General features: G+C 63.3%; 2 protein-coding genes across 5 annotated transcripts in view; one reads left to right on the forward strand and one right to left on the reverse strand.

Annotated features, from left to right (window-relative positions):
- The first annotated feature begins 4732 nt into the window (after window positions 1–4732).
- Window positions 4733–9547, forward strand: PRR36 (proline rich 36). The gene is made up of 6 exons (XM_058281904.2): window positions 4733–4943; window positions 5211–5467; window positions 5606–5705; window positions 5951–6063; window positions 6150–8585; window positions 8710–9547. Exons 2-6 carry the CDS (start codon window positions 5218–5220, stop codon window positions 9222–9224), a joined length of 3414 nt encoding a protein of 1137 aa, XP_058137887.1. The 5' UTR covers window positions 4733–4943; window positions 5211–5217; the 3' UTR covers window positions 9225–9547.
- Window positions 9548–11883: 2336 nt separating this feature from the next.
- EVI5L (ecotropic viral integration site 5 like) overlaps window positions 11884–13449 on the reverse strand; it is a 51047-nt gene continuing 49481 nt past the window's right edge. For 3 of the 4 annotated variants that reach the window (XM_058281905.2, XM_004484179.4, XM_004484178.4), the window contains one exon: window positions 11884–13384. In XM_058281905.2, the coding sequence (XP_058137888.1) occupies window positions 13106–13384 (279 nt within the window). In that variant the 3' untranslated portion in view covers window positions 11884–13105. The remainder of the gene's footprint in view (window positions 13385–13449) is intronic. The other variant, XM_058281906.2, reaches the window with a different exon arrangement.

The raw sequence follows: 13449 nt of genomic DNA on the forward strand, positions 1-13449 counted from the left end.
CCGCCCTCCGCCCGAGGCACCCAGCTCCCTCAGGCACTCCCAGGTTGACCCCCACCCGGGTGCCCTGTGGTCCAGGGAGGAGGGAGAGCCCAGCCTCCTCTCCCTCTCTGCCCGATGTGAGCAAAGGCCTCAGCCGCAGGTGCTCTGGGGGAAACCGAGGGAGCCAGAGCCCTGCGCTGCAGAGTCATCCGTGGCTGCCCTTCTTGGGGCCGAGCTGCAGAGACACTGGCAGGAGAGTGTGGGAGGATCTCCGCCCCGCTGGGCCGGGCCACTGGTCCTCAAAGCCCCCAACCAGTGAACACTCAGCAGACGGGTGCCTTCCTGGGGCTGCGGCGGGCCGGGAGCTTTTTCCTTCTCACTCTGGCTTTGGGGGAGCAGGAGCTGGGCCGAGCTCTGGGACCAGGTAGGACTAGGGGTGCTCACCCACCTGTCTGCGCCCAGGGGAGTCTGGGAGCCGGGGATGGAGCTCCAGTCTGAAAGGCCCAGGTTCTCCCCAGAAAGGCCCTGCCTTCCCACCCCACCCTCTCCTCCCACCTGCGGAGGCCTAAGCTGGCTCTTGGACGTGCAGATCTTGCAGTGCAGCCGGCAGGCCTCGGTGGTGGGACCTTGATCTGCACTCAGTCTGGAATGGAAGGAGAATGGGACTGGGGTGGAGATAGCAAGGCCCCGTCCCCTGTAGGGAAGAAAAGAGCCAAAGCTCTTCACCAGCTCCAAGACAGCCTGAGACCTGCAGCCTTGAGGATTGGGGTCCCCCTAAGCTTAGGTTCCTCTGTTGCCTCAGGTGGGTGAGACCCAGCCAAGGAAGAGGCCTTTTGGGCTCGATCCCCAACCCCTGAACCCAAAGGCAAGTTCTAGAGACACAGCAGTCTGCCCTAGGTCTGCTTGATACTGGGGCATTTTCAGAACTTGGAGTTGTCCTGAATGACATTGCAGGGACAGATGCAGGACATTATATATCCTGCCATAACCCACTGAATTGACTGGGAGAGAAAGTAAACTGCAGTGTAAACTATGGTCCATGTGGTGCAGCAGTGCTCCAAAATGTATTCAAACGCAATGAATGTGCCACACTAATGAAAGAAGTTGTTATTGTGGGAGGAGTGGGGGGTGTGGGGAGTTGGGTATATGGGAACCGCTTACATTTTTTAATTTAACGTCTTGTCTGATATATGAATCTTTTAAAAAAATAAAAATAAAAACAAAAACAAAACAAAAAAACCCAGCTCTTTTTTGGCACCTATTGTGTGTGAGGCCCTGAAGCTGCCAACCACCTAGACAAGCCACAACCCCACCCTGCACTCCCCGAGCTTCAGTCCTAGTGGATGGGAGATGCAGACACTGAACACACAAGCAAATGAAGGAACAAGATGATAGTGGTTTATCTATGTGATTGTGCCGAATACCCCCATCAACTGTGCACTTTGGATGAATTGTATGCTTTGTTGATTTGTATCAATAAAATTGATGTGTTTAAAAAAAATAGTGGCTTATGACAAGTGCTGTGAATATACGGCAGGGTGAGATGGTAGCTTGGGACAAGGGGAGGGGTCATTTGAGCCTGGGTTATCTCCCATTATGCCGCTTCCTCTCTCTGGAGAGACGTCTCTCCTTGGGATCCACGTCCTGGGTGTTTGTTTCCAACCGTAGGCTGAAATGAGCATCTTCATACACATCACGCATATTGTTCAGGAATCTCTGGGGTCACTAGAACCTAAGCCCCATGGGACCGGACACGTGTCTCCTGCTCCCTCCTGTATCCCCAGCGCTTGAAAACAGTGCAGGGCAGCCACTCAGATACCTCTATGATGGGCGGGTGAATGACACAGGGGTTCTTCTTCAGCCTGGGCACCCTCAGCAGCAGACTCTGAGGCAAGGGAATGGATTACCTGGATGGTGATTCCAGGAAGTAATGAAGTGAGACAGGGCAGAGAAGGAAGCCACTGATGGTGACCTACGGGGACACTGATCAGCTGAGGCTCAGTTCTGCTGGGAGCCTTTAGGAGATGGTATAGACTCAGCCTCCAAGTTGTCCCAGTCAAGAAGTGAGGGAATTGAAATAGTTCTCCACCCACTTTGGTGTGTCATTGACTACGGGCTGCTCGGGGTGCGGGTGGGGAGGCCAGGGAGTGTCTTCTTCCTGACGCTTCTCATCTTGCAGAGGGGATTTGCAGCAGACGCTGCAGCACCTGCCCCAGGTGTGGCACTGGAGTAGAAGGGCTAGGTCACAGGACATACAGACTCAAATGCTTTCTAATGGTTCCTCAGAAAGGCTGGCTCAGTTTACGTTCCCATTGGCAGTGTGTGGTTTTCTAACATGGATAACATCCAGCTTCCAAGGCTCTGTGAATCTGAGGCCGTTATGTATTGCTGAGTAACAAATTACCCCCAAAAGAAATAGCTGAAAACAACAAGTATTTATTATCTCACACAGATTCTGAGGGTCAGGAATCTCAGAGTGGCTGCAGTGGATGGTTCCGTTATTCTCCCTCTTGCGCCCCCGCCCCGCCCCCAGGCAACCACTGATGTGTTTTCTGTCACTGAAGATTAGCTTGCATTTCCTAGTATGTTATATAAATGGAATCATACAGTGTATGCTTTTTTTTCCCCCCTCCCGTGGCTGGCTTCATTTGTTCAGCTTAATGTTTTTAAGATGCATCTGTGTTTGGAATGTACCAGCAGCTTGTTACTTTTTTAGTCCAGTTGTAGGTTTACAGGAAAATTATACAGAAAGCACAGTCCTCCTTTCGCCTCTTGCTCTCTTCTGAGAGGCTTTTCTCCTTGGGATACATGACCTGGGTGTTTGTTTCCAACCATAGGCTGAAGTGCACATCTTCGTACACATCATGCATATTGGGCAAGAATCTCTGCCCCACCCCCGAGCTTGTTCCTTTTTATTGCTAAGTAGTATTCCAGGGCAGGGCCCACTTTGGTTTTGTGTTATCTGTTTTCCTGTTGATGGTTGACTGGAGACTGTCTTTTTAAGAGCAAAGAGTGCAGATCCCACTTAAAGCAGTTTGGGTCTGGGGAAGCGCCATAGTCAGAAGGCAGGAGGGCAGGCATTTGGGCAGATGGTTGTGACTCAGGAGGGCAAGGCTGGTGGGTGGGCAGGGAGGGGAGCCACGCTGCTGTTATGGGGGAAGGGGCTCCCTAGGTAGGCCTCAGCCTGGAGGGATCCAATTTAGAGGGCATGCCCTGGCTGCTCTGAAGTGGTCCCTGTCCAAGCCTGGAGGGAGAGGACACTGGAGGAGTGGGTGCCAAAGCAGGGCATTCAGTCCTGATGCCACCACCTTTCTTTCTTCCACCCCCAGAATCTCAAATGTGGACACAACGCCTGAAGCAACTAACAGAACTGTTTCCAGCCACACCCTGCCAGCCTCCTGTGTCCTGCGGGTGCCAGTTTCCATCCTTGCCTCTCCCGTGCACGGAAGCACCCTGAGTTCCAGGAAGGGATGGACTGCTCAAGTGTGTGTGTGCACATGCGAGGGCATTTGTGCATGATGAGGACGGGGCAGGGAGCAGAGAGAGCTGGCTCCTTGGAACACGGCGGGGTGTCTGTAAGTCTGGAAAGAGGAGGCCTAGAGGTGGAGAGCACAGTATGTGTGGGGGCACTTCAGGAGGCCAGCGCAGGCCGCTTCGCCTCCTCTGCCTCAACGTCCCCTACCTATGGGCCCCTACACTGGTTGGCGAGGTCACCAAAATGATACCTCCCACCCGAGACCCCTCCATCCTGCATCTGTTTTGACCCCTCCCAATCTTCCAAATCCTGTTGGCCCTAAGCCTGGCTCTGCCAGAAAGCCTTTGCTGAGGACCTCACCCCCTTCCTGTGAGCTGGGAGGGGGTGGAGGACGGAGGGGCCCTGCCCTGCAGGAGACTAGGGTCGCCGCTCACCAGATTTTGCCTTTTTTGTCTCTCTCTCTCCACCTTCCTTGCTTCTCCTCCCCAAACTCAGGTCTCCCGCATCCTTTAAATTCCCGGAGCTGCATGTCTTCCAGCAGCTCCCCACCAGCACCACGGCGGAGATTTGCTGGGGGTCTGGGAATAATCTTCGGATTTGGGAGGGACGGGGTGGGGGTGGGGGGGTGGGGGACACCCTTCCATCGTGGTGATGAGGGGGAAGACAGGGACGAGGGACGTCGAGCGGCCCGATTGGCCAGTTGGGCCAGGAGCGCGATGGTCCCACCCCCTGGTTGCCAGGGCCCAGCCTATCCGCGTCCGGGAGGACCTTGGTCGCCAGGTAGTTGGGGTGGGGGCCGGGGCAGGTGTTTGTGGGTGTCGTAGGGTGGGGGTTGAGGGGGCCGGGCGGAGAGACCGCAGGGGTTTTCCCCAAGTCCGCTCCCATCCGTCTGGTCTCCGAGCCCCTCGGGTGGGAGCCGCGCAAACGGGTCTCCCTCAGACCCCAGAGAAGCCGCCCCACCCCTCCGACGCGCGCCGCCCCCTCCCACCCGCGCGCCGCCCCCTCCCACCCGCGCGGCGCGCTCCCGCCCGCCGCTCGCGCGGGTCTCCACCGAGCGCGCGCGCTCCCCCGACTCCCCCGCCCGCGGCCGAGAGGCGGGGCGCGCCGGGCTCCCCCCGCACCGCCGCCCCCTCCTCTTGCCCTCCCGCAGGCCCCGGCGGCCGCGGCGCTCCGGCCTCGCCCCAGCCCAGGCGCCCCCGCGGGCGAGAGGCGGGCGGCAGGCGCGGGAGGTGAGCGCGGCCCCGGCAGGTGGAGGGCACCGGCGCGGCCGGGGCCCCGCTGGGGGAGGGGGGCGGGCGCCCGCCGCCGCTCTTTGTCTCCCCGAGCCCATTCGCGGGCAGCCGGGGCCGCTCCTCCTCCTGGCAGGTGCCGGAGTCCCTCGGGGAGGGCCGGGGAGGGCGCCGGAGCTGGCTCCGCGCCCCCTCCCCTCCTCTGAAGTCCGTGGCAACCCCCTGTCCCCGAGGCCGGCGGTCATCTCGGGTCCTGAAAGGTAGCAGGGGCGGGGGCGGGGGGCGGGCTGGGACGGACAAGACTCCCCGGCCCTTGGGGAAAGCGGTGCGGGTGGGACTTGGGGACCACGCCAAAGCCGCGGGGCTGGTGGAGCGAGGGCGGGAGGGAAGCGGGTTAGGCCGAGGCCGCGGTTCGGGTGCCCGTGGGCGGCGAGGCCACCAGCAGCGGTTCCCGCAGGGCAGCAGGGTCCCCGCAGGCAGCGCAGAGCGCCAGGCCTGGGATGCTGATGGGCCCGTGGTTTCATCAGGTGCAGAATGGACAGGAAGGACAAAGCCAAGGCAGGGGCCGCTTCGCGGACGCCGGCTGCTCGCCCTCCCGGCCTTCCGACTCCCAGGCCTCCAGGGTCTCCTCGGCCCTCTCTCCCAGTAACCACCGCCACCCTCCGAGGACCGGGCGCCGCGGGACGAAGGCCCCTGGCTGAGCGAACCGGGGGAGCCGCTCTCCCTGAGCCTGCTCCCCGGGTGGGACCCACGCGGAGTGCCGGGACAGGTCCCCGGAGCACAGGTGCCCCAACCTCCTTCCCCCATCCCCATCCCACCCCATCTTCCCGCCTCCCCCTTCCTCCCGAGGCACCCGCCACCCCACCCCCACCCCCTTGCCTTGCCCTTCCAGGCCAACTCTGACCGGGCCTTCTTCCTGTAGCCTCCAGACTCCCAGCGGCTGGGAAAGGGGAGCGGGTCCTTGCCAAGGCCCCTGGCCCGGGCTCTACCTCTAGCCCCGCGCGTGCCGGTGGGATGACCAGGTAACCCCCTTCCTCAGGTCCCTAGGCAAGAGTTTGTCACTCTTAGGAATCTTGAGATTTTACTCTTGGGTTTGGGTGGGAGGGCATTTGCAGATCGCTGGGCACAAATTGGGTGGAAGCTATTATTGGTCTGCAGAGAGGGTACGGTCCCTTTTCACATATGGGAAAATGGAGACTTGGGGGGGGAGAAGGAAATCAAACTAGGAGCTAGGACTCCAACCTGAGGCAGTCCCTCCTGTTCCCAGGTCGGGCCCTCCTGGCCAGAAGGGGCTCCGGCCCCCTGCTGAGGAGTCTGTGGCCAGAGGAAAAGCCCTAGAGTTGTCCAGAAAAAGTGGCCCGAGTGCAGCTGCAAGGAGAGGTAAGGGGAGGAGCAAGGTTTCCTGGGCTGTGAGAGGAGTCGGCCCGGAGGTATTGGTGACCCTTGATCCTCTGCTTTGCCTCCAGACTCTTCCGGGCTCGCCCCAGGTGTCCCCTCCCCGGTCACCAGTCGTCGCACCCGGGTTGTGGGCACCGAGGTGGGACTCACCCGGGCAGCTCCGAGTGCTCAGACCCGGCCCGTGATGGAGGCCCCCAGGAGATCAGTGAGCAGCGCTGCGGAGCCCAGCCCTGCCACCAGAAGGCTGCCCAGCGCCGGCGGGGGTCTCCCGAAGCCAACCTCGCGCCCCCTGGGCTCCAGCGCCACCCCTCTGTCCTCCCCAGCCCGGCCCGAGGCCTCACCCCGTGGGATAGTCCGGGCTCCTACTCATCCCTCTCAGCCCAGGACTAAAGGGCTTCAGTCTCTGCGCCCTCTGCAGGCCACACCCCCAAGGAAAGCAGCCGCTTCGCCCTCTTCTTTGGCCACACCCTCTTCCCGAGGTCCCACCGCACTGCAGGCCCCGCGTCTCCGGAGCCCGGCCCCTCGGCTGCCGGCCACGCCCCCTCCATCGCCGCCGGCCACGCCCCCTCGGCCCCCCAAACTCCAGCTCCGGGCCACGCCCCCTCCACTAGGTCCTCCTCCCCCTGCTACCCTCTCTCTGCAGTCCCTACCCTCTCCACCGGCCACGCCCCCTTTGCCAGCCGCACCCCCATATCTAGGTACAGCCTTTCCGGAGGCATCCGCCTCTCCCCTGGGCACACCCAGTGTTCTCACTCCAGTCTCTCCATCAGTCCCACCCCCTCCGAAGAGTGTGCCCTCCACCCAGGCTTCTCTAGCTGTACCTCTTCTCCTGGCTCCTCCCTCTCCCTTGGCCGTACCCACTTCGCCGGGTTCTCCTCCACCAGCCACGACCCCTCCTCAGGCCCCTCTCTATCCAGCAACTTCTCAGCTGAACCCGCTTTCTCCCCTAGCCACGCCCCTTCTCTCGTCCGACTCGACCACGCCTCCCCCTCAGGCTCCTCCTCTGCCTCCGCCCGCCTCCCAGACCACGCCCAATATTGTGGCCACATCTCCCACGCTGGACCCTGCTCCTTTGACCACATCCCCTCTGCTGGTCCCTTCCAAACCTCTGGTCACTCTGTCTTTGCAGCAACCGAGAGCCCTCTCCTCTGCCTCTCCCTTGGCCACACCCCTTCTGCAGGCCCCACCTTCCCTGGCCTCGCTGTCCCTGCAGGCCCCCCGCTCTCCTGTCTCACCCCCTCTGCAAGGCCCGCCCTCTCCCCCTGCCTCACCCCTTCTGCGGTCTCCTCCTTCGGTGGCCTCATCCCCTCTACAGGCGCTGCCTTCTCCTCCTGCCTCACCTCTTCCGCAGGCTCCTCCCTCTCTGGCCTCACCCCCTATAAAGGCTGCATTTTCACCCCCTGCCTTGCCCCTTCTGCAGGTCCCGTCTTCTCCTCCTGCCTCACCCCTTCTGCAGGCCCCTCCCTCTTCTGTGGCCTCATCCCTTCTGCAGACCCCATCCTCTCCCTGTGCCTCACCCCCTGTGAAGTCATTTTTCCCCCCTGCCTCACCCCTTCTGCAGCACACTCCCTCTCCCCCTGCCTCAGCCCTTCTGCAGCTCCTTCCCTCTCCCCCTTCCTCACCCCTTCTGCAGGGCCCTCCCTCTTCTGTGGCCTCATCCCTTTTGCAGATCCCATCCTCTCCCTGTGCCTCACCCCCTGTGAAGTTCTCATCCTCTCCCCTTGCCTCTCCCCTTTTGCAGGCCCCGCCCTCTCCCCCTCCTTCACCCCCTGTGCAGGGTATGCCCTCTCTCCCTGCCTCTCCCCTTCTTCAGCACCCTTCCTCTCCCCCTGCCTCACCCATCCTGCAGCACCCTCCCTCTCCCTCTGCCTCACCCCCTGCAAAGGCCTCATCCTCTCCCCCTGCCGGACCCCCTTTAAAGGGCCCTTCCACTCTCCTTGCTTCACCCCCTGCGCCGGCCTCATCCTCTCCTCCTGCCTCACCCCCTGTGAAGGCCCCATCCTTTCCCCCTGCCTTGCCCCTTCTGCAGGACCCGCCCTCTCCCCCTCCTTCACCCCCTGTGCTGGGCATGCCCTCTCTTCCTGCCTCATCCTTGCAGGCCCTGCCCTCCCCCTCACCCCCTCTGCAACGCCTTCCCTCTCCCCCTGCCTCACCCCTTCCGCAGGTCCCGCCCTCTCCCCCTGCCTCGCCCCCTCTTCAGGCTCCACGCCGCCCGCCGACCCCAGGTCCGGATGCCCCGATCCCGGGCCCACGGCTGACCCTGGCGCTGGCCCCAGGCCCGCCGCCGCCGCCCTCGCGCAGCCCCTCCAGCACGCTGAGCGGCCCGGACCTGGCGGGCCACAGCAGCAGCGCCACAAGCACCCCCGAAGAGCTGCGCGGCTACGACAGCGGGCCTGAGGGTAGTGCCACGGCCTCTCCGCCCGCCGACGCGGACCTCGCCGCCTGCCACCCCGCCGCCTGGAGCCGAGGCCCCGCTCCGCCGCTGGTGGCCCGCGGCGCCCCAGGTGAGCGGCTCCCGGTAGCCAGCGGGAGTGAGGCGGGGCGGGCCGGGGCAGGCCGGGGCCGGGGCCGGGGCTGGGGCTGGGGCGGGCCCTCCCCCTCCGCTCAGCACCGCGCCTTTCGCTGCAGGAGCGTCTCTGCCGTGGCCTCCCGCTGCTGGGCCTGGCTCCGCCGAAGGGCTCTGCACCATCTACGAGGCAGAAGGGCCCGAGTCAGCGCCTCCCGCCCCGGGCGCGCCGGAGCCAGGGCCCGGCCCGGGCGCGGGCCCCGGGAAGCCGGCGGCCGCGGCGGGGACCGGGCCCGGCGCGCGGGGCGCGAAGCCGGCGCGCCTGGGCGAGCTGCCGCTGGGGGCGCTGCAGGCGAGCGTTGTGCAGCACCTACTGAGCCGGACGCTGCTGCTGGCGGCGGCAGAGGGGGCGGCGGGCGGCGGCGGCGGCGGGGGTCCCGGGGCCACGGATGGTGGCGCCGTCGCGGGGAGCGCCAGGGCTGCGCTCAGTGACGCTGAACTGGGTCGCTGGGCCGAACTGCTGTCGCCACTGGACGAGTCTCGGGCCAGCATCACCTCTGTCACCAGCTTCTCCCCGGACGACGTGGCCTCCCCACAGGGCGACTGGACCGTGGTGGAGGTGGAGACCTTCCATTAAGCCCGCCTCGGACCCTGCGTAGCACGTCCCTCCCCTGCCTGAGGACCTGTCCTCCGGTTACACCTCTCCCACTTCGACCCCGTCCACTCCGCTAGGGCTCGGCTCCAGTTCCACTGCCCTAAGCCTCCTAGATTCCCAGTCTTTGGCCCAGGCGCTCCACCCCTGCCTAGGCTCGGTTCGGACCCGCACCTTTGGCCTAGGCCTTCCCTCCAGACCCGCCCCTGGGCCTAGGACACGCCCCCGATTCCCTCAAGTCCTGCTCCGCGACCTCGCGTGCAGTCTATCGCGCCACGGGAGTTTGCAATAAAACCCGGACACCCGCACCTGCACCTTCGCCGTCGCCGCGGGGGCGGGCGGTGGGGCGGTGCTGGCAACGGGACGTGGGCAAATCGGGGCTCCGCTGAAGGCCTGTCAGCACAGCCCGCAGCCGCGTGCGTGAACCTGAGCGTCTTCGTGGCCGCTTGTTCGTGGACACACTGGGCGCAGAAGGGGCCACAGTGGGTCACGCGCGGAGGGGATAAGTCGGTGCGTGGCCATCATGGACGAAAGATAGGAGCTCTTCCCACGCTCGGCTCCTAGGCGGAGAGGCGGAACCGGAGGCGCCCTTCCCAAAGTCCCTCGCCACAGGGCGCCTCATCTTACTTTGCGCACCCTGAGGCGCTGCTCTAGGAGCGCGGGTGGCTGCGGACCTGGGCCTTACTTGGGGGAGGAGGGAGCGAGGAGTCGGCTGGGGCCGTTCCTGCCCTTCCCATCCTGGGCTCGCTGCAGAGGTCAGGCCGGCAGGTGGGCCCGGGCCTTCTCCAGAGGATTCTCCGCGGGGATAGGGGTCCCTTGGGCCAGGCTCCACCAGGGATTCCCAACGCTAGGCCAGCTATCCCCGCAGAGGTCTGCAAGGAAGAAGCAGCCTTTCCCAAGACTTGAGGGGAGACTGTCCGCCATTCTGTCCTCTCCTCTCCAGGTGCTTATGCCTCTGCCGCCTCCCCCTCCATCCTTGGTATTCCTACCCTGTCATCTGTCTCAGACATCCTCATCTGAATTCCTTGCCCTTCCAATCCCCATCCAGTCAGACTTCCCCTCTCCAGTCCTAGTCCAGGCCCACCCCTTTCCCAGGTGCCCCTGAAGGAAGCTCACCTCCCACAGGGTCTCCGGTTTCACACCAAGAATGATGGAAGCCTGGTGGGGGCTGCAAGGGAGGGTCAGAGCACAAGGCAGGACCTCAACCGTGTCTCTGTCCCTGCACCCAGTCCTCTAGTCCACTATCTGTCAGGCACAGACCACCAAGTCCTGCCTGGTTCCTGCCCCAGACACTGCTGCTTTCTAGCCTGGATTTGAGTAGAAAAGGGCCCCATCCCAGGTGGGTGCTCCAACCCTGGAAGCCAAGAGGTGCCCAATATGCTCCATTACCCAATATGTTCCTCTCCAGCTAGGCCAAGCTGAGGACTTCTTTCCAGATCCTATGCTGAGTCCAAGGGTAAGGGATGATCCCTGACATGCCAGGCTGCCAGAACCTCAAGGCCATGGGACAGTCCCATGAGGGAGCAGGGCAGAGCCAGCCAAGGTGGAGCCTTACTGGAAATCCGCAGGATGGGAATGTGCCTGTGCCCGAAGGAGCCCCGAGTATGCTGGGACAACCCGTGGGACTTGGCTGTCCTCATGCTTAACTGGGGTGGTGTCCTGCTGCTTGGCAGGGATCAAGCATTGGGGGTCACACTGTGGACCCACAGAGGGCAGGGCCAGGCACCATCTTCCTGGACCCAATTAAGTTCCTGTCCCTGGGAAGCCTTTGCCATTCCTGGCCCTGTTTCCTCCAACCCCAGCCAGGACTCAATCTCAGATGGGTGTCCCCTGGGAACCCTACCCAGGATTCTGCCTTGGGGAGCCCTCGCTCGCTGCCCACCCAGCTGGTCTCTGCATCAGCTTCCTCAAAGATCCCCTAGTACATCTGATGGTGTTTCCCTTGTCTGACCCCTCCGCCAGGTCCCCCTTGCATTTGGTTCAACAGGCTCTGGCACTACCTCCTCCAAGAAGTCTTCCCTGATCTCCCTGCTTATTTGTCTACTGGGTTCTTACCATACCATGGTGACAGGCTCAGATGCCTACCCTGGGCTCTGTCTCCATTATACCAGGACCAATGATGGACCCTTCAGAGCCAGGCACAGGTGGGGCGCCTGTAGGCCTCGGTAAGTGTGTACTGCCTGGGTGAATGTGGCCAGATTCTGCCTCTTCCTGCACCCCAGCCACTTCGCATTCCTCCTGTGCCTCAGGGGAGGCCCAAGTTGAGCCGCCCAAATGGGAAATGACAACCTCTGCATACCCCTCCCTTCCACTCCTCAGCCCTCGCCATCTCGTCACCCTTCCCAAACACCCCGGCTCTAAGGGCCTGTGAGCCTGACATCTGAGGCCCTCCAGGACCTGCCTTCCCCTAGGGCACAGGACTTTATTCACCCTGAACCACACAGGGCCCTCCTAACCTCACCCCCACCCCAAATGACCCACCCCTGACCTCTGCCGCTGACTATTGGACTGTGGGGAACTCCTGAGGGACAGCCTGTCATTGTCGTTCCCCCCCAGCTTCCAACGCTTTTGGCAGGACAGGGGGCTGAGACCCTGCGGCTGCTTATGATCCCCCTACCCACCAGCCTGCATCCCTCAGCATCCCTTGTCCACGACCGCGTAAATACTTTATTTTCCATCTTTCCCACCTGGGCGGCATGTGGGGTGTGAACAGGCAGTGTGCAAAATGGTGGTGGGCAGTGTGTGGGGCACGTGGGGTGGGGAGGACCCCCGCGGATGCCCACGCTGGCCCCAGGCTTTGTAACACTGAGGAGTGAGGGACTGGGCTGGGGGGACTAAGCACAGGTCCCCGCCCCAGGAAGCGCCAGGGATTGCTTGTGACACCATTCGAGGCTCCAGGAGCACCGAGAGGGTCAGCCCCCAAGGGCTCCAGGGCCCTGGGGGAGGGGACTGGGGGGCTTTGTTGGACTTTGGCACCGTTCTCGGCTCTGACTTAGCAGAGAGCACGGGACCACCAGGAGGAGGCTGGGGGAGGCAGCTCCTCTGGGACGCCTAATCTGGGGCTGGCCCTGGCTGAGGCTGAAGACCCCCTGCAGAGGAGGCTCGTCTGAAGGGGGTGCTCCTCCATCATGGGTCATGGGAGGATGGGAGTGTCTCATGGAGGAAGGGCTGGCGCACTGGGGAGAGGGTTTCTGCACTTCTGGGCAGCTGCTCAGGCCCCCAGAGGCCGGGAACAGACACTGCCCAGGCCTGGGTCAGTTCCCATTGGCCACCCACACCCCAGGCGGCCCTGAACACAGGAGGGGGGGCGGACTTTGGTTTCTGCTGCAGGGGCCATGACACCTGCACCAGGCAGGAAAGCCCAGCCTGGCCATCTGTACCCAGTGGCCAGACTCCCCTGGAGGAGACCAGGGGCTGCTCAAAGGTGGCTGTGTCCCCAGGGATGTCAAGGGGTGGTGAGCAACTTCCAGCTCAGAGCACCCCATACCCCCTCAGGCCTCCTCTAGCTCCTGGGCCCTTCCCAGCAGGGCCGCCCTTGTCCCTGAAACAGAAGGGAACTTGCTGCTCGCCCAGTCCTGGGTCCTCTGGGTCATCCCTGCCCTTGCCGTTGAGAGACGAGGCCCTCCAGGTAACTGGTCCAGGCACTTCCAGGACACGGGAGGGCCTGGAGGGAGTCAATGGGGTAAACACTGCTGGGGAGGAGGGCCTGCCAGGGTCTGAGGATCTCCCCAGCTCTGGCCCTGCCCCTTGTGCTCTGGGCCTTGCCCTGGGTTTGGGCTGAGCCACAGAGGGTGTGGAGTTCTGTAGGTATGGCGGGTGCTCCCTGACCACCGCGGCCCTCGACTCCCAGCGGGCGGGGCGAGGCCTCAGTTGTCCAGGCCCTGGCTATAGGGCGCGGCCAGCTCGTCACCGTCGCTGTCCGAGCTGCCCTCGCTGTCCTTGGCCGGCCGCTCTAGACGGCGGAAGAAGCGCGCATCGCGCGGAGACAGTGGGTAGAGTGCATCCTGGAGTGCAGCGCCCACGCCTACGCCGAGCAGCTCCTCGTCCGAAGACGGCAGCGAGTCCTCGTCCAGGTGCCGCGCCAGGCCAAGGCCGTCGAAGGCCAGCGGATCCTCGAAGGGCGGCGGGCCCTTCAGCAGCCGCACCTGGGGCGGGGGTCGCGCGCACTTGAGGGGTGGAGGACCGCACTGCAGCTGGCGTGGGGTTGCAG

Source organism: Dasypus novemcinctus, chromosome 19 (genome assembly GCF_030445035.2).
Source record: "Dasypus novemcinctus isolate mDasNov1 chromosome 19, mDasNov1.1.hap2, whole genome shotgun sequence".
Classification (NCBI taxonomy): Eukaryota; Metazoa; Chordata; class Mammalia; order Cingulata; family Dasypodidae; genus Dasypus; species Dasypus novemcinctus.